Genomic DNA, 18607 nt, shown 5'->3' on the forward strand with positions numbered 1-18607 from the left:
GCCCCCCGCGCCGCCCCGCGCATGCGCTGATATAGCGCCGCCCGCGCGCGGCCCCGCCCCGGAACGGAACGGGGGGGGGGGGGGGGGGGAGCTGGCCGGGGTGCTGGGGGGGGCACCGGGGAGGGGGGGAGAACGGGGAAGGAAAAGGAAGAGGAAAAGGGGAAAAAGAAAAGGGAAAGGGAAAGGAAAAGGAAAAGGAAAATGAATAAAAGGAAAAAAAGAAAAAAAGGAAAAAAAAGGAAAAAAAAGGAAAAGGGAAAAAAAGGAAAAGGGAAAAAAGGGAAAGGGAAAGGGAAAGGGAAAGGGAAAGGGAAAGGGAAAGGGAAAGGGAAAGGGAAAGGGAAAGGGAAAGGGAAAAAGAAAGGAAAAGGAAAAGGAAAAGGAAAAGGAAAAGGAAAAGGAAAAGGAAAAGGAAAAGGAAAAGGAAAAGGGGGAAAAAAGGGAAAGGGAAAGGAAAAGGAAAAGGAAAAGGAAAAGGAAAAGGAAAAGGAAAAGGAAAAGGAAAAGGAAAAGGAAAAGGAAAAGGAAAAAAGAGAAAGAAGGAGAAGGAGAAGGAGAAGGAGAAGGAGAAGGAGAAGGAGAAGGAGAAGGAGGGAAAAAGAGGAAGAGGAAGAGCAAGAGGAAGAGGAAGAGGAAGGGAAAAGGGTGAAAGGAAAGGAGTGAAAGGAAAAGGTAAAGGTAAAAGAAAGGGGGAAAGGAAGAGGAAAAATGGAAAAGGTGTCAGGAAAAAGGACAAGGAAAAAGGGAAAAGGAATAGGGGAAAAGGAAAAGGGGAAAGGGGAAGGGGAAGGGGGAAGGGAAAGGAAAAAAGAAAAGGAAAAGGAAGGGCAAGAGGAAAAGGAGGAAAGGGAAAGGGGGAAGGAATGAGAAGAAAAAGAAGGTGAAAGACCAGAATAAATAAAAAAGACGAAAGAAGAAAAAGAGAAAAAAAAAAAAGAAAAAGAGAAAATGAAAAAATGAGAAAAAAAGAAACGATGAAGGGGGGGGAAGGGAGAGAAAGCAGGCTAATTAATTAATGAATTGACAGAAGGGCTAAATGGCTGAGAACACAAGAAAAGGAGCAATTCTGCCATAAAAGGAAAGCAGAGCCCTGGGCCCCTGCCCCGGCACCCCCCGGCGCGGCCAGCCCCAGCCCCAGGCCAGGGCTGCGAGGGGCATTCGGGGCTGCCCCAGCTCGGGGGGTCGGTGTCCCCCACCCTCCACGGGCGTCCTCACGCCTCAGCCCTGTTCTCCTGGACACGCTTCCTCTAAAGCCAGCGCTTTGCTCGAAGGGTGTAACGGTGCTGCTCTGGGGAGAAGGAGATGAGAAACGCAGCAGGATCTGGCCATGGGACGGGGCTGCCGATGGAAACCCCCCACTTGCCGCGGGGCCACATACTCCAACATCAAGGGCTGGCTGGTACAATTGTTTAAAGGACAGAAGGAGATGCTTTACCCCCTAAACCTTTTATCTAATAAGAAAAAGACAGTGGGTTATTTATAAACACCTTTTTCCAGAAAACCATTTGTCTTTCAACCTTCTATTTCCTTATGGATTATGTATCACTCCATACATGCTACATTTTAATAGTTGCTGTTTGTTCTCCTCCCGGCTTAGCAGTGAGACAGAATTATTTGATGTTATAAAACAACATTCTATGTTCTTCTGCATTAAAACTAGAAATACTTCAGGGGAGTATGTTTTTAAAGGGACGTTGGCAATTCTGTGCTTGGGTGGAGGGGCAAAAAAGTACCAGGGACTGGTGGGACTGATGGAAAAAAAAAAATAATTAAACAATCGCACAAGAAACTGTTTGGCTAAGGAGGGAGTAAACACAATAAATAATCCCCAGACAAAGGGAAAATGCCGTTGAGTGGATTAAACACAAAACTGGAAGGCTTTGGCCAGGTTTCAGCTCTCCTTCTAATGCAACACGACCTTGAGCAAATCGCCGAGCTCGCCTGTTTGTCAATAGTTGAAAGGACTTAACAAAATACAAACCAGCAGGACTCGCTAAACGGCAGCCTCGAGGGTTACTTCAGCCAGCACCACTTTGCAAACGGCTTCCACCTGCATTCAAAGCCCGGCTTAAAAGGTGGCCCAGGGATGCAAACTCCAACCGCTCCAAACAGACCACTCTCTGTTCTCGGTATTTTTATTCAGTTCTTAACTAGTCTCACAGGCTGAGAAAATTTGCCTCGTGGACTAACAACAAAACAACAGTTGACAATGTAAATTCACCCACCGGAGAGCGTAAGGCTACAGGCAGTGGTCACTGTACCTCTGCGGGGTGACAGAAACCTCCTGGGAAAGGAAATATTAGCAGGGAGTGACTTTAAAGCAAAGCATGATTTCATGGGTGCCCGTTCCCATCTGTGTTTATGCCGTCGTGTTCACCCGACCCCAGGCCGGTGGTGTTACACCTCTAAGCCGTTCGTCTCACGCTGGTTTGTAAAAGGCTGCTCCGTGCTGGCACGCGGCAGCCCGCGGCGCCCAGCAGATGTGTTTCGCTGCACCTTTGAGGTGAGTCAGCAGCACGGAGCAATCTCGCCAGGCGAAGCCTGCTGTCGTCTGAATCCACCGGAATTGCAGGCAGCCTGCAGAGCCCGTGTGAGGTCTGCTGGCAGCAGTTTTTCAGGCGCACATCCTATGCTGGGCCTTGAGACAGCCCATAAATTCTCTTATACTTTTCATTACATCAGAAATGTTCACTATACTTTACTACCTCAGTCTGGCCAGGAAGAAAATTGTAGTCTTTTTTTTTTTTTTTTTTTTCCCGTAGGGTTATTGAAGGAAAAATTCATGGCAAATGTTTATAATGGCTAAAAAAACCCCCAAACCATATCAGGAAGAGAACTGCCTGGAAAAATCTGACAGACACATGGAAACACTTTCAAAGCGCATCTGAGTAAGCTTTCCCATCATCCCTGCAAAACAAGTGACACAACAACCTAGGACTGTCCCCTGACCTTGAGGCTTACAAGAGAAAAAGGTAATAACTGTCTCCACATGCCCCTCTTCACCTGAAGGACAATCTAAAATTATTTTCAACCCAAGAGCTCGGGGTATAGCTGAGCAATTCTGAGCTCCCTCAGTAGATGGTAGTGCTGCACTGCTCATTCTCTGATTACTTCGCAGATGTTTAGAAAGTAATTTCCAGGCCTAGACATTCAATTCTCAGCTCATGAAATATATTTAAAGGCTTCAGCTTCTGCTCTAATGCACACCCAGGGAATTCCTTGGTAGGATGTACTCATCTCACGTTATTAGCAATAGATTTGGCCATGCAGAAGGCAGATAAATAGCCTCGATGGCAGATCTATGCGCCAACAGAGAAAAGGTGAATATGCTTAGGATTTCTTTTCTTTCTCTGCACTAAATCTCTGCATCCTGAATGAATGATGGTATCAGGTTTGGTTCGAAAAAGAAATCACGGAGCAAAGTGTCAAAAGTTTAAGAAAATTGAAATTATGGAAGAAAAGAGATCACGTTGTAAATGGCATTTGCAGTACCTTGCCCATGCATGGATATCATTTTTCATCCAGCTGTGCTTATGAGAAACCATCCTCGTTGGTCCATGAAATATCTCCTTGTCCCTGGAGATAAAGCAGACAGGATAACACACAGGGGAGGGCTGTGGACAGGCGTCCCAACCAAGAGAACAGCCTGGACTATCACCTATTTTATAACTGCATCTCCCAGGGCCATTTAACGATGCCAGCCTTGCCTCCCAGTGATGAATCTGTTCGCTGCCCCTCCGAACCACCCGCCGGGGCAGAGAGGGCTTCCCCCACGGAGCAGAGGGCTCTGCAGTCCCAGGGAGGCACATTCAGTGTGCTCAGACCCAGGCAAGAGTTAAGGTGCTTGGAGTTAAGTGCTGATGAAAGCCTGGAGAGCAGGTGCCTCTGCCGCAGATAAACACTCCTGCCTCTCTCCTCCCAGTCCCCCTCAGCCCAACCCAGGCCTGCTCTGACGCAGAGGGAGCTGCAGGGCTGAATGAAACTTGTTTCAGGTTCCAATTAAATCTCCACGGAAGAGGGACACTCATATCCTCTTCTGATAAAAGGTAATCATAAATCCTCGGGAGCAGAGGCTGCAGAGCACACCACCTCCCTCAGCAGCGCTCGGCTCCTCGCACCAAGATGGGCTCCAGGGTAAGAGTTTGTTTTCCTCTGCTCCACGCAACAGGTTGGCACCGAGAAGGGGACAGGGTTTGGGGTTTGAGATGTAAGGGCTGCATTAGTCCATGTGTCTTTATTGTCTACGCTTCCTTACTCTTTCTCTCTCTTAATTTTTGTATACATGTATCTCTTCTCTTGCATGAGTTCTATTATTTGGTATTTACTAGTACTTGGAGGTACAGTGAGAAACCATCCCTGCTTCCCAACTTAGTGACTTGTGTGGCATTCGTATTTGATGGTAGAAGGTTTGGAGAGTTTGCTTGTTTTACTTAAAACCTGGTAAATATCATTGCCTGGGATTTCAGAAAACCACGGGATTATTGGAAAGAGTGATAGTTGGGACTCAGCTCCATTCATTTTGCCACTTAGTCTCTGAAGTGCCTAAGAGCTATAAGAATGCAAACGGCTGATTGTTTGGTTGGTTTAGTGCAAATTTCTGATTGATATTTTCAATGCGACCAAGCAGGCAACCTTCTCTCAGCTCCTCTGAAGCCCTGATCTTAATCACGTATGTTAGGCTTTTAAGTCCTGTATCTTACCATGACATTTCAATTAGGTCAAATGAAAAGACACGTAGGGTAAATGAATTTCCTTTGAGATCAAATTTAATCTCCAAAGAACAAACATGGAATGGAAGATGTAGAGATTACCTCAGATAAACTGCCGGCTTGATCCGTGCTTTGAGTCTTCGGAAGAAGACTTAAATGATGCCTTGAAGCAGGTACAGGATGTCTCAGGAGAGTGGAGATGGGTTAGAGCACACTCCATCTGCAACTTTGAACGCAAGCTTGATAAAACCAGGGTCTTTGAGAGCAAAGCTGGTGGTCCCAGCTCCTAGGGAACAGCGCCCAGCTCTTGGAGGACACAGACACCAAGTGACCTCAGGAGCTGCTGTCTCAAGGAAGAAGCCATGAGCCGTGGGAGGTTGTAACGCAGAGTGTTTTCTTTAAAGCTTACAGGAGACCTTCAGCCCTGAAGAGCGGGCCCCGGGCTGCGGGCTCTGGGCCATGGCCCCGGGCGCTGAGCGCGCTCCCCGGCGCTGGCTGGCAGCGGGCAGGGCCTCGCGGAGCCTGGTGCTGGGGGTGGTGTTCGTCGCGCTGCTGCTGGACAACATGCTGCTGACGGTCGTGGGTACGGCGCCGGCCTCGCGGTGCCCTTCGGGTCCTGCCCCGGGTTTCAGCTCCGCGGTCGGTCCCTGGTCGATGCCGGCGGGGTCCTTGCGCAGGGAGAGCCGTGGGGAGGGCTGCATGCAGGGACCGTCCGGGACACCAAGATCTGGCCAGCACCGGTCAGTTCAGCTGCGTGCCGAGCCAGAAAATGGAGCAAAAATCACTGACTAATCCCTTCCCTGGCTTTTCTTTCAGTGCCGATTGTCCCCACTTTCCTTTATACAACAGAATACGAAGGCGCAAACAGCTCTGTTGCCCCAGCCTGGACTGAGCCGGCTCCTCCAGCCTCAAAGGCTCCTCCTTTCTCCTCCATGTTCTCCTACTTTGACAACACCACGGTGACTGTCTTGGGCTCTGCCAGTGCTGCGGAGCTGGCGAACGGGACGGAGAGCAGCCGCCCACTGCAGCCCCCCACCAGCAGCCCCCCAGTGCCAAGCGGCTGCCCGGAGGGCGAGGAGTTCCTCGCCAAGGAAAATGTCCGTGTGGGGCTGTTGTTCGCCTCCAAGGCTCTCGTACAGCTGGTGGTCAACCCATCCGTGGGTCTCCTGACCAACAGGTAGGTCAGAGACCTGGGTTCGTACGGCGGTGTAGCCCTTCAGGGACAGGCAGCTCCTGCCTGCTAATGAAGTCACCACCAGCTGAGCAGAAAAGGTCTGTGCTGCACATGTGCAGCCCCTGCAATCACAGAATTACAGGGACCAGTGGGTAAAATAGCAAGGGGGAGGATATATACATCAAAATAAGCATGAATTTTACCTTTTCTAAAAGCCTACAAATGGCTTGCAAGTTTATATTACAACATAAGCCTCACTAATGCTCTCCTCAGGTGTGGACAGATGCTATTTAATACCAGAAACCATCAAATAAACAAGCAAATATTCCCAACCCGCTACGGACAGAATGTTGTTGTTCAGATTTTCTGCCCCTGAGTTTTTCTTTGCTTTTGCTTCTAGCAGACACGTGTGAGTTGTGCCGGGCTCACCTCCACGTGTCTGGGTGTGCAGATGAGGTGGTAAACCAGAGCCGTATGTCTGGGTGCGCTTTATGGTATTATCTGGGGGCACTCAGACACCAGCTGCCTCCTTGAACAGCACTCACGGACACATCCACAAGTTCAGGAGATGCTCAGCAGCCCACAGAGCCGTGTGTGTTAAGGCTGGGCAGCAAGACCGGATCTCAAGCTGGAATGAGGAGTCCTCCCTCAGACGGTGCCTCTTTTTTCCCTTGCCAGGATAGGATACCACATCCCCATGTTCATCGGATTCATCATCATGTTCATCTCCACAGTCAGTGAGTATTGCCCGGCCATCTGCTCTTGACACGCCGCAGCACAAGAGAAAATACTTTGGTCTGTTCCTGCACCGCTGTCCCCGTGCAGGAGGAAGGAGAGCAGAGCCCCCGGTCACAGAAATCGGTGACAAGAAAGGACAAGCGGCCCCCTGCCCCCTCCAGCACCCAAACTGGTGCAAGCTGGGGCTGCTCTTCCCCTCTGCAGGGTTTTAAGGCTCAGCCCGCAGTCCTGCCTGACGCCGCCTCTCTCCTTCCTCCGCAGTGTTTGCTTTCTCAGGCACCTACACCTTGCTGTTCGTCGCCCGAGCCCTCCAAGGCGTTGGGTCATCGTTCTCATCAGTCGCAGGTAAATGTTTCAGCTACGCCTCAGTGTCTGAGTTAGCTCCCTTGTCCGGGTTCAGTTATCATCTCAGGAACAATCAGCAGCACAAACACACCAAGTGCCTTCCTCAGCGTCCTCCTCTTCACTGTGCCTGCCTGGCTGATGCAGATGCTGCCCGCACACAGCCCAGCCAGCGAGCAGATAAATCCCCCCAAAAGCCCAGGCTGCTTTTGGAGAGGACCCCTCGCCACCACGGCACCAGCCAGCCCGACGTGAGCTCTCCTTTCTCTCTGCTCCCAGGCTTGGGCATGCTGGCCAGCGTGTACACGGATGACTTTGAGAGGGGCAACGCGATGGGCATCGCTCTCGGAGGCTTGGCCTTGGGTGTGCTGAGTAAGGAAACCTTGTTCCCAAGGGGGTTTACATCAGCAGCATCTCCAGAGCTTCGCTGGCCATCCCCTGCAGCTTCCACCCTTCCGCACGGCCGGCCTCTCCTCCTCCTCCCTCTGCTCACTCTCCACGGCCACTGCCCGCAGGACCCGACACCTTCCACCACCTTCACCAAACACCCACCGGGGGCTCAGAGAAAACCACGGCAGCAGGAGCCACGCGCTGCTGTTCCCGGGGCGCTGGGGACGGTGGCACTGCTGCTGCGTGACACAGCCTTTCCCTTGCAGTCGGGGCCCCCTTTGGCAGCGTGATGTATGAATTCGTGGGGAAATCGTCTCCCTTCCTGGTCCTGGCATTCCTCGCCCTCTTGGATGGAGGTGAGAAGCCAAATGGTTTAATGCTACAAAAAAAAAAAAAAAAAAAAAATTTAAATGCGGATGTTTCTGGGAGAATCTCACGGGGCTTGTGTGGAGGAAGAGGCACATTAACACAGCACGGCTGATATCATCAGCACTGGTTAGTCTGTTATAGCTAAATCATATGTTTTCTACCACCAGACGACTGACATCGTAATATAGTAAGAATTAGTCCCTCATTACTTAATAAACCCCCTGATTGCTTTAATGGCTTGAATAGCACATTCAGTAGAGCTCCTTGAACCGCGGATTCTTTGTGAAAGGCACACTTGTCTGCAGCCTCTTCACCACGCCACGAAGGAATTAGACTTTGCCAATATAAATGGTGATCCTTGCTCTTTCTCCGATGGCTGTGCGGCAGATGCAGGCCACGGGAGCCTTCGGAGTGTAACGGCAGAGATCTAGGCAGCAGAAATGTGGGGGTTTAGTGCGAAGTATTAAGGTAATTAAATTATATTCACAGTTACTGTCTTTGCCTAGATGTAATGCGAGACATCTTTAATGAAGCATGTAAGAGCTTTTGGAAAATGAAACATAGTCCCCGCACACATGAAACTTTCTTATTTAATCCTGTTCTCCTCCATGTCTAATTTCTGTCACGCTCTAGTTGTGGCTCCGCAGCTGGCAGCCTGACGGAGAGCATTTGCATATTTGACTGCTTCATGGGTCAACAAAGTACTTAGAACACAGTCCACTTCAGGGAGTTCTGCCGCTCCCTCCCGCGGGAGCCGGGCTGGGAGCCACCTCTCCCTCTGCCCGCTCCAGCCATGTCCCCAAGCACAGCCCCCGCGTCCCCGGCGAAGGGGTCAGGCCGAAGGAAAAACCAGAGGGAAACGCGGGTTGGAGCGCTGCTGTCTCCAGAAGCAAGCTAACATCAGCCTTTCCTTCCCAGCTTTGCAGCTCTGCATCCTGCAGCCCTCCAAGGTCTCCCCCGAGGTGAGCGCAGAGCGCGACGCGGTGCTGGGCGGCGCGGCCGGGAGCGGGGCCGTGGGGTGCCTGGGCGATGGCACACGTGGCTCTCAGCCAGCGTGACCCCGCTTTGCCGTCCCGCAGAGCTCCAAGGGCACGCCGGTGTTCACCCTGCTGCGAGACCCCTACGTCCTGGTGGCCGCAGGTAAAGGCGGACATCAGCGCGCGCCGCGTCCTCTTCCTGCACCTGCGTCTCCTGCTCAAAGAGATTCCCTCGTGTCTGCTTGAAACGGCAGCAGAAGGCGGCTAAACCAGAGAGTTTCTCCTCTTTCTCCCCGTCAGGAGCCCTCTGCTTCTCCAACATGGGGGTGGCCATGCTGGAGCCCACCTTGCCCATCTGGATGATGCAAACCATGTGCTCCCCAAAATGGCAGCTAGGTAGGTGCTGGGCTTTGCAGCCTCCGCTCCGCAACAGCTGCTTGGGGTAGTTTAGCTCGAACGAGCCTCGCTTAGGCACTGCGAGATGGACTGAATAATCTCTCATATCATTCTAAAAAAGAGGAAAACATATGCCCTCACCCGCGCAGAGTGAGCGATCCCAGGCTGCGTGTTGCTCCAATTTCAGCTCAAAATGTCCTTAGTGGTAGCTATACAATGTGCTTTTCTCTATTATTGAAAAAATTGCATAGAATCAGGCTCCCCACAAGAGCAATAATGGTGGAAGAAAGGCTGTTTCACGCACGGGAAGCCTGTCGAGCCTCGTCTTCTGCAGGGCAGATAATGGTATCGTGCTGGGCTGAAATCGTGGCAGCCAGATGGGTTTTGCAGAGGCAGCTCTGAGTAAAACAAGGCCATTTAGAGAGTCCCAGGCAGGACAGGATGGGGCGTGCTAATTACCAGCTGCCTAGAAAATGTGATATGGAGATAACATTGTCTGTGTTTGCTACAAAAATAAAAACTAATTGTTATAAAACCCAATTGGCTGAGGAATGACCCAGGGGGTGCCCCAGGCTACACTTAGATCCCAAATTGAATTAATTGCAGCCTGGAGCAGGAGGGCTGAGAGAGCTCCTAATTGAGTTATCCTCTGGTCAGGCAGGAGCATCCATCCCGATAAGAGCCTGCGATGCTTCTCATGAGCAATTGCACAAGGACGGGCGAGGGTAAAGCAGCACCCCAGGGACTCTGGCAGCGGGGACAAGGGGCAGCGTGGCCACCTGGTAACCACAAATGTCACAGGCTGAGGAAAGCACTCAGGGCTCCCATCCCCACTGAACTCAAGGGGGACCTGTGAGGTGACTTAGCAGGACCCAGAGGTCAGTAGACACCAAAGAAAATTCCAGATATATTCACTAGATTTCCAGGTACCTGAGTTTTGAGAGCAGATTTAGATTTGAGTTTTGGGTTTAGACGCAGCTCACCCATCTCACAAGCAATTGGGAACTCAAGGAGCTTGCTTGTTTGTACGCTTCAGGTTGCCCACTCCCTTAATTCTGGGGAAAAAAAAAAAACAAACAAACAACAGAAGAGCTTGGACTAAACCTGCAGGATTAGCCGTGTTCTGCAGCTGTTAAATAGAGGAAAGAAAATTAACCATAAATCAGTGTGTTTCAATAAGGAAGTTGTCTTAGCGAAATGGAGCTGAGCAGTTTTATTTATAGTTGGTGGGAGAGTATATTAAAAATAAACAGCTGGTAAATCAGCAAACAGCGCAAATATTTAATTTTGACTACATAATAATCCCTAAGCTTTCTACTTAAGCAGTTATTTTATTCCTCTTTATTTAGTCGGTGAAAAGCAGAAGGGGAGAAAGGTGGAAGAGGAAGAAACTATGACAGTAGAGGACGAGCTGGGGAGAAAAAACCCATTCTGGTTATCTCGCAGAACTTGTGGGTGAATCCCTGCACCTCTGCGTGCCTCAGTTTCCCCCCCATCAAAACCAAATGCATTTTCTATGTTTTCCTCGGCCTTCACAGCAGAACACCCCCCGCTTCTGCAGGGCAGGGAGCAGTGGGGAGCCAGCGCAGCCGTGGCACGGGCCAGTGGCAGCCGAGGGGATGGAGAAGCCCCACTGCAGGGGAGGACCCATAAAGTGGGTGCTGGGCATTAGCCCGCTTCGCCTGGCTCAGGATATTCTCCAAATGAGAGGCAGTTAGTGAATATTTTTGCAAATCCCCTGTACTTGCTTGGGGATGACACACTCGTTTTTATTCTTCCTCTCTCTCTCAGGGATGGCGTTCCTCCCTGCCAGTATATCCTACCTCATCGGCACCAATCTCTTTGGGATTCTGGCTAACAAAATGGGCCGGTAAGTGGGGCATAAGAGATCTGAGCTCAGCCTAGCCCCGCGCTTTCAGCACGAATCACGCTCGTGGTGTTGTGCACACTGAGAACATCTGCCCTCTCCTAACGGCGGCCTCGTTACAGGTGGCTGTGCTCCCTGGTCGGCATGGCCGTGGTGGGAATTAGTCTCCTTTGTGTAAGTAGCACAAGACAATTTCGGGAGCTTTCTGTGGAAGAATCAGCAGGGGCAGTGTGGGTGATAACAGCGAGATAGGGCTCCGTGCCCGGCAGTCAGAGGTTCAGTGGTTGCACAGATCTATGTTACACCTTCACACCCGGCACGGCTCTTCTGGCCTCGTTCATGTATTGTCTCTCTCTCCTCCCAAAGGTACCTCTGGCCAAAAATATTTACGGGCTGATCGGCCCAAACGGTGGCCTTGGCTTTGCCATAGGTAAGCGGTGGGCGTTCAGGCCACACAAGGCAGCTCCCACCACTGCCCTCGGGGGAGGCGGGCACTGATCGGGTCCGTCTTGCCTTGGGCAGGGATGGTGGACTCCTCGATGATGCCTCTCATGGGTTACCTGGTGGACCTTCGCCACACCTCCGTCTACGGCAACGTCTACGCCATCGCCGATGTCGCCTTCTGCATGGGCTTTGCCATCGGTACGGCGGAAATCTCACTCACGGGGGGGATGTACTCTGCGGGTATCTCACTCCCTTCCCTCCACCCAGCCTTCACTGCAAGCAACCGGCACTGAGTCTGCAACTCGCTCACTTATAGCCCTCCTCCGAACGGGAGGCACCTTTTGCTCTCCGTCACCTCGGCCTTTTTGCATTTTTAAATCTGCAGGTCCATCCACAGGCGGTGCGATTGTACGAGCCATCGGGTTTCCCTGGCTGATGATCATCATTGGAGTTATCAATATTGCTTACGCTCCTCTCTGCTGGTACCTGCGCAACCCTCCCGCCAGAGAGGAGAAGATCGTGAGTTTAAGTATCTTTTATTCCCTTAAAGCACAGGGGATTGATAATCCAGAGATTTGAGGGGAGATTAGAATAAATTCGCCAGGGATTGTGTCTTCCCTCCTGGGCTCTACTCCACCCTCAAAAAAGGGACAAAAAAACTCAAACAGTAAAACCAGTAAAGTTTAGAGCTATGGTCCTTTCCCAAACTCACAGCTGGTGTTGCCTGCACAAAATCCCCTGTGGGCTGATTCTGCTTTCTCTAAAAGTGATAACACTCCCATTAACTATTCAAATTAATCACCATTTTTACTAAAGCATGGTTTCTTCTCTCCTTTACCCAGGCGATCTTAAACCAGGAATGCCCCCTGCAAACCAAAAGCTACAGCACTCAGAAAACCCTGCGGGATTTCCCCCTCACAGACGACAGTGATGTGGAGGCAGAAAATGCAGAATAGCAAGTGCAAGGATGCGTGCCCTGAATTGAGCTAATGGTATGTTTGCAGAACAGGGGGTGTAATAGCACCCACAAATAACCCAGCCCCCCCAAGACTTGTGGATGCAGGATGGACACGGGCTGTACCGCTGACCTGTTCTCTCGGCCGTGCAATCCACAGCAGGGAGGAGAGACCCCGGATTCGGGGGCTCTATCCGTTTAGTTAAGCCACTCATTTGCTGTGTGACTTCTAGGCAAGTTACCCAAACTCACCTCATCTCATCTGTAAAAAAAAAAAAAAAAGTTATGAAGATGAGGAGAATCATATCAACCTGTCCTGCAGAACAACACTGTCTTGGGCACAGCCTCCCCATGCAGTAGGGGCTGTCACCAACATCTCTCCCAGATGAGTCCAGTGGCACTTGTTAATGTCTCTAAAGCACTTACTGTCCTTGAAAGAAAAGCACTGGAGAAAATTAAATCAGCAGCATCCACTTGGGGAGATTTCTGTCTCCAGAATTCTGCTATAATCCCCAGCATGAAACCTTTCTGGAACAGGGCACTATCCATCTATGTCACTGCCAGGCCGTCAGTAAAGATGTCACTGTGCTGCTAATGTGCTTCACGTTCCTCTGAAGACAGTTAAAAAAAAAAAAAAAAAAAAAAAAAAAAAAAAAAGTTCATTGCTGTCTCGGTATAGCTTTACGTGTTGTGCTTTTGATGTGCTACTTAGGGCTGCTTGTGTCTCTCTTCTGCCATCCATTAAATTAATTCATTTATATGAAGAACTCTAAGAAATCCAGGTAGAATTTAGGCTGGAAGCAGTTTCAGGCTCTTAGGCGCAGACTCAGCCGACAAACCCAGTTAGATCCCTTGGGATTGTAAGTGACTAAGAGAGCATTTTTAAAAATTCCTGCCCCTCAGCTGAGATGGGGTAACGGGCTGGTTTGTGATCCTAACCCGTCGCAATGAGAAGTACAATAGACTGATTCAATTGTCCTTTTGCAATTTCCTGGCCACAAGTTCAGAAAGAGAGCAGCTGCACTGTTAACAATAATTATTGAGTATAATGGTCTGTAAAAGTACACTACAGTTAAATAAGAGTGTGAAGTAACAGAGGTACCAAATTAATCTTACAAATATCAGAGAAATTCCCGTAATCTCATTTTTTCCAGCGCAACCTCAAACTTACAACTTCTCTGGTTCCACTGTTGGCAGTTTATATAAATTCATTTCTGTCTTGAATGAGCGGTTGTGTAACGCACAGCCATTTCACTTGCCAGAAAGAACAGATGATTCACTGCTCTGGAGCCCGAGCAGCACAATGCAGATGTGCTTGCAGCAGGAAAACAGGAGGATAATAACAATTCATCAAGATTTGGTACCTTATGACTCATTACCAAAGGTCATAAATGGCTATTGTCAGGTAATCCCACATCCACGGTGGGCCCATTGCCCCTCGCTTTGCACATACAAGATGAAATTGTATTTCTTAGGCTGACTGGAAATGACTAATGCTAAGCCTGTTCTCGAAAACTGGTTATTTTTATCTTCCACCTGTTTCCCTGCTTTGCCAAGAATAAAAGGAAAAACGTGTTTGCTTTCTGTGATGGAAGGAAAAAATGTGAGCCGTTCTATTTAGGGACATATTCACACCTCCACAGCACACCTCCCCGCTAAATATTAAACTCTAATGCCATCTGCGTGCCCGCTGGCTGGTTGCTCTGGAAACCCACCCCCCGTGAGCAGCACGGAGGCAGACGAGCCTCATCCCTGCAAGGTGGGCTCCTCGCCAGCCCCCCCAGCACCTCGCCCAGTGCTCCGCTGTGCCCCTCACCAACACGAGTCACTCTTTCCTCCGGCACTGGCAGCTCAGACTTCTCAATTAATAAATTAGTTGCAGTGCCAGTATCATTGATCGAGTTTCTCTGCTCTGCGTGAGGAATTAAGATTGTAATCTTTCAATCAAACAACCCGAGTTTTTTTACCCACCCTGCTGAAAAAAAATCTAATTCTTGAGTGTGTTAACAATGATATAAATAGGTCTGCAGCCTGGGGAGACAAGCGGGGGGTCTTGGTAGCTCTGAAGGAAACAGCTTTTCCCCTTTGGGCCCAACTACAGATAAATGTATCCCTCACAGCTTTTGTGGTTCAAAATTAAGCCGCAGGGGCCTGGCCGGGGAGCTGATGGTACCAACCATCCCCTCCGCCGCCGAGGCAGCTGCCATTTCCCACTGCCAAAGGCACAGAGGAGGAATGACCAGAGACACGGCCTGTGGCTGCCCCGCTCTGCCGCCACCCTGGTGCCTCAGCGAGACACAGGCCTCGTCCAGACCCTGCCAGCTGGTACCCACACAGAATCCCAGAGTCATCCCGGTTGGAAAAGCCCTTGCAGCTCCTCCAGCCCAGCCATGACCCTCCCCCTCACCCTTCCCAACTCCCCCAGATCCCTCAGCGCTGGCTCAGCCCGACTCTCCAACCCCCCCAGGGATCCCGGGGACTCCCCCCTGCCCTGGGCAGCCCATTCCAACGCCCAACAGCCCCTTCTGCACAGAAATCCTTCCTCAGAGCCAGCCTGACCCTGCCCTGGGCAGCTTGAGGCCATTCCCTCGGGGCCTGGCGCTGGGGCCTTGGCTCCAGAGACTCATCCCCCCTCTCTGCCCCCTCCTGGCAGGGAGTTGCAGAGGGCCAGGAGGTCTCCCCTCAGCCTCCTCTTCTCCAGACTGAACCCCCCCAGTTCCCCCAGCCGCTCCCCAGCAGACCTGTGCTCCAGACCCTGCCCCAGCTCCGTTGCCCTTCTCTGGCCACGCTCGAGTCACTCAATATAAAGTTTATTTCCCCGCTCGGAGCTTTCCCCCCCCGCCGGGCCGGGGCGCCGCTGCTGCCCCTCACCGGCCGCCCAGCGCCGCCGCCATGCCGGGCCGGCCCCGCCCTTCCGCCCCGCTCTCGCGAGATGGCGCCTGGCCCCGCCCCTTCCGGTGATGGCGGCGCGCTAGGCCGCGGCCCCGCAGCACCATGCACTCGGACGACGTGAGTCCGCCGGGCCCCCCCGCCGTCACTCCGCGCTCCCCCCGCCGCTGAGGCCGGTCGGGGCGCGACCACCACGTGGCGAGGAGGGAGGGAAACACCCAACACCCCTCCCCCCCGGTCCCCAGCCCGGGGGGTGCTTCGGGGGGGGGGGGATGTGCCAATGGGGACATGGCGGCAGAGGTGCTGGGGGGGGGGTGTCCCGTTAGCACCTCACCGGCAGCGGCAGGGGCCGGGTGGGCGCTGTCCGTGTGGGTCACCCGCTGTTTCCCCTTGCAGGTTGTCTGGGACACGCTGGGCAACAGGCAGTTCTGCTCCTACAAGATAACGTGAGTTTTTGGGGGGACGGGGAAGGGGGCGCTGCAGGGTGTTTCAGCAGGGTGAGGAGCCGGGGACACCAATTCAGGTGCCCCGCAGGGCCTGGCGTGGTTCCCCGCATCCCTGTGCCACCACGGCCCCGAGGGGCAGGGTGGGCGGTGGGGGGAGTCCAACCCTTCCCCTCACCTCTCCTTTTTCCAGGACAAAAACCCAGAACTTTTGCCGCAATGAGTACAACCTGACAGGGCTCTGCAACCGCTCCTCCTGCCCGCTGGCCAACAGCCAGTACGCGACCATCAGGGAGGAGAAAGGTGAGAGCCCGGCAGGTGCCATGAGCCACCCCCGGGGCGGGGGCGAAGAGCGCGGGGCCGAGGTCACCCGGGCTCCGAGCACTCGCCCGCTCTCGGGGACGCGCTCAGGCTCTCTCCTGGGATCCTCTTCCTCTTTTCTTCAGGACGGTGTTACCTGTACATGAAGACGATAGAGCGGGCGGCTTTTCCCCGTCGGCTCTGGGAGCGGGTGAGTCCCGGAGGGCAGCTCGCCAACCAAGCGATAATTAATTTCCCAGAGGCAGTGGAGGGCAGGGAGTGAGGGGGCTCCTCCCAAGAGCAGCTGCAGCCCCGCTCTGTAGCTCAACTCTTTCCTTTTCCTCCTCCCCAGGTCCTGCTAAGCAAGAACTACGAGAAAGCCCTGGAAGAGATAGATGAGAACCTCATCTACTGGCCGCGGTTCATCCGACACAAATGCAAGCAGCGGTTTACAAAGATCACGCAGTACCTCATCCGCATCCGGAAGCTGACGCTCAAGCGACAGTGAGTGACAGAGCTGAGAGTCGTCACGCTTTGGCTTTATCAAGCCACTGCCCCTGGCAGCGTGCAGAGCCCCAGTGCGCCCGTAGCTGTTCTCCCGAGGCTTTAGCAGGCTTGTCAGTGAACCTGTCCGAAAGGGATTTAATTGTCTACATGTATAAACGCACTTCAACTAGTGGCAGTCACGTTTCTCATCGCTGCTGGTTGTTGCCCTGAGTGAGCGTTTGCTCATCTGCTACACAAGAGGCTGACAAATCACTAACAAGCTCTCCTTGCTCCCTGTAGGAGGAAGCTCGTTCCGTTACGCAGGAAGATTGAAAGGCGAGAGAAGAGGCGAGAGGTAATGCCACGCTGTCACGTAATCTCCTGGCCGCTGCTTCTGCTCCACGTTGTCTTTCAAACCACTGACACGGCTCCTCTCTGCTCCTTTAGGAGAAAGCCCTGATTGCTGCTCAGCTGGATAATGCCATTGAGAAGGAGTTACTGGAAAGGCTGAAACAGGATACGGTAAGGATCACTGCGCTCGGAGCCCAGTAGGAAAACTGGTCCTGGTTCTCCTGGGAGGGCCACAGGCGCTGGTATGACAGAAGCACGGCCTGTGTAGGCGGGGTAGGGGGTGACCACATGCTGCCCTTCCTGATGGCTTTAACAAAGGCTGGAGAACTTGCTCGCTCAGAACGCAGAGCCCCTCATTTTCTGTACAGCAGCGCGCACTTCAGAACGAGGGAAGGGGCTGAGCCACAAGTTCAGCCTAGTTTGGCGCTGCCTTTGTGCAGGCCACAGGCTTTAGACAGCCCTACCAGCAGTGGCTGTCTTCCTCCTGTGACTTACAGAAAATCCACCTTTTCCTTTCCAGTATGGAGACATTTACAACTTCCCCATTCACGCCTTTGACAAAGCTCTACAACAGCAAGATGCAGAAAGTGAGAGCGAGTCCGATGCCGAGAAGGAAGAAGATGATGATGAGGTAATGCTTTCAGCCACAGCAGCACTTAATCCCTCCCTGGCCTGGCACAGCCCCTCTGATTCACTGACGTGCTGGGCGCTGTAGTTTGAATGTCGAGGTGAGGAGAGGTGAGCTCAGGAAAAGCGTGTGTGTGTGTGTGTGTGTGCAAGTGGTGGCCTTGGTGGCTCTCCCGTTGCGAGTCAGGACGCTGTGTTGTGCTCAGGGTGTCTCTACTAGCTTCTGACTTTTATTTCTTGCAGGACATGGATAAAAGAGAGTTTGTGGAAGCAGATGACAGTGACCTCAGCGATTTTGAGGTAGGTGAAGCACCAGGTATAAACTGTCAGGCTAAGCTGTTTGAAAGTAACCTCCACTCTCTTGGTGTCTGTGGGGCTGGAGGAAGAGCCAGATTTGTGGGACATAATGATAGAGTCAGACTGCACCGTAATCCCCCACACCCCAGCTCCTCTGGCTAGACAGCTGGGAGCCAGGAATTATAAAACAGAATCAGATACACAAGAGAATTCTGCAGAAAGAGGAGGTTTAGCTACACAGCATGCTTTGACGTCACTCTTGTCTGTCTTTCTCAGGACATGGATAAGTTGGAGACAAGTAGTGAAGAGGAACTGGAAGAGGAGGAAGAAGTAGAGAAGAAAACCTCTCTCTCCAGATCTAAAGGGAAAGCTCCCCTGAAAGGACCAGCCAGAAGAAAACGTCCCTACATTGAAATAGAGTATGAGGAAGAAACAGAGCCAACCACCAAAACAAAAGCAACCTGACTCCTTCCTAAAGCCACATTTTGTACTGAACGACAGGACTCCAGATCCTGCCACCAGAACTCCTTCCAGCTTTCACCCCTCTGCAGGACCCTCAAAAATGACTCTTTTTTTCAATATTCTAATTAATAAATTTTTTTTATGGAAAAAAAGGATTTCTGTCCCGACCCCAGGCAATTGCAGCAAGTTTGTACAACTCCTTCATGAAGTGCAGTTTGAAGGACGGCGACTCCCACCTTGTCCCCAGCCAGACAAGGCTCAGCTCGGGAGGGAACCTGGACCAGGGCGGGGGCACCGCTGCTGTTCAAAGGCTGGAAGAGCCCTCCAGTGGCTAGGCAAGCACACAAGTGTGTCTTGCCTGGGGGAGATACGAGGCTAGCAGGGGTGGGAA

The 18607-nt window shown here is 52.0% G+C and overlaps 2 protein-coding genes across 2 annotated transcripts; both read left to right on the forward strand.

Moving 5' to 3' along the window:
- Window positions 1-5168: 5168 nt before the first annotated feature.
- On the forward strand, window positions 5169-12367 carry SLC18A1 (solute carrier family 18 member A1). Its single transcript, XM_074928475.1, has 15 exons — window positions 5169-5292; window positions 5526-5886; window positions 6562-6620; window positions 6883-6966; window positions 7243-7335; window positions 7620-7709; window positions 8641-8684; window positions 8802-8862; window positions 9000-9095; window positions 10887-10965; window positions 11085-11136; window positions 11329-11392; window positions 11485-11604; window positions 11792-11925; window positions 12249-12367. Exons 1-15 carry the CDS (start codon window positions 5169-5171, stop codon window positions 12360-12362), a joined length of 1575 nt encoding a protein of 524 aa, XP_074784576.1. The 3' UTR covers window positions 12363-12367.
- A 2930-nt stretch (window positions 12368-15297) lies between these two features.
- Window positions 15298-18593, forward strand: MAK16 (MAK16 homolog). The gene is made up of 10 exons (XM_074928669.1): window positions 15298-15370; window positions 15647-15696; window positions 15887-15996; window positions 16140-16204; window positions 16346-16497; window positions 16780-16834; window positions 16927-17001; window positions 17351-17461; window positions 17701-17757; window positions 18031-18593. Exons 1-10 carry the CDS (start codon window positions 15356-15358, stop codon window positions 18217-18219), a joined length of 879 nt encoding a protein of 292 aa, XP_074784770.1. The 5' UTR covers window positions 15298-15355; the 3' UTR covers window positions 18220-18593.
- Window positions 18594-18607: the final 14 nt, after the last annotated feature.

Source organism: Athene noctua, chromosome 28 (assembly GCF_965140245.1).
Source record: "Athene noctua chromosome 28, bAthNoc1.hap1.1, whole genome shotgun sequence".
NCBI classification, from domain to species: Eukaryota; Metazoa; Chordata; class Aves; order Strigiformes; family Strigidae; genus Athene; species Athene noctua.